The sequence below is a fragment of the Morone saxatilis genome, unplaced genomic scaffold (assembly GCF_004916995.1).
Source record: "Morone saxatilis isolate NCDOM2014 unplaced genomic scaffold, NCSU_SB_2.0 Contig1, whole genome shotgun sequence".
Lineage (NCBI taxonomy): Eukaryota > Metazoa > Chordata > Actinopteri > Moronidae > Morone > Morone saxatilis.
This window is the reverse complement of record NW_023339651.1, coordinates 21521902-21522897: the sequence shown is the minus strand read 5'-3', so window position 1 is coordinate 21522897 and position 996 is coordinate 21521902. Positions and strand designations below refer to the sequence as shown.

The 996-nt window shown below is 40.3% G+C and overlaps 1 protein-coding gene across 1 annotated transcript in view; it reads left to right on the top strand.

Annotated features, from left to right (window-relative positions):
• lrrc45 (leucine rich repeat containing 45) overlaps positions 1-996 on the top strand; it is a gene marked incomplete in the record, with an annotated part of 13435 nt that overhangs the window by 5776 nt on the left and 6663 nt on the right. Inside the window, 2 exon segments of the mRNA XM_035671036.1 lie at positions 287-364; positions 767-902. Of these exon segments, the coding sequence (XP_035526929.1) occupies positions 287-364; positions 767-902 (214 nt within the window).

Genomic DNA, 996 nt, shown 5'->3' with positions numbered 1-996 from the left:
AGAAATACTCTCCAGTTCTCATATAACTTATGCTAGCAGCATCTATGCTAACCTCTTTAGCAGCTGCCATAGCAGTGTCTTCGCCATTGCTGTGTCTTCTCTCTGTGTCACACCTGGCGCCCACCCCCATAGCTAGTACTTCCTCCGATTGTTACAGTACACATACAGTAGATTAAAACCTGGCCAGATGGATTCTCGCGTGATCTTGTGATTTTGTGATCCAGAGTCCAGCTGCCTCCCAAGGTTAAATGACAATGACCTTATTACCTCTTTCCTGTTTGATTAGGTCCACCTCCATTCAGATTGGCCAGCTCCAGGAAGCTCTGCATGAGAGGAAGTCAGCTCTCAACTCTCTCACTGCCAAGTAAGTGATCCGCACACAAGTTTTTTGGAATAAATAAAAGTCTAAAGTAAGTAAGTCATAAAGGTCTCTTACGTACATTATCAAACCTAGGTATAGTGGCATTACATAATAAAGTGACTATTGCAAAAAGCATATGTAATATTAGATACAGCATACTACATATAAATCAAAATTATTTATTTGAAAAACTAAGCAAATAGTTTCTTATATTTCCTGATATCTGTCACAAAGGTGACAAAACCTATTGAAAATTAAATCAAACAGCACATTCAGCAAAAAAAGGTGGAACAACTGGCCTGTGTGCTTGTGTATTAGATGTCTTTTCACCTTTAAGTCATCAATGTGTTCCCTAAACTATAGTAAGAAGTGTAGTAACTCTGATTACGATGTTGTAATGTGCAGATTGCAGATGACAGAGGCGGCCCTCGCCCTCTCTGAGCAGAAAAAACACAACATGGGAGAGCTGCTGACACGGGTAAAGTCTGAGAAGGAAGAACAGAGGGAACGACAGAGCAGAGAGAGGAAGAAAGAGCAAGAGGTATGGACAGATTGGTGGAGAGAGAACAATGCAAAAAGTCACCTCAAATGTGATTTGTACAGGAAACGATATAAATATAATTAAAGCTGCAAGC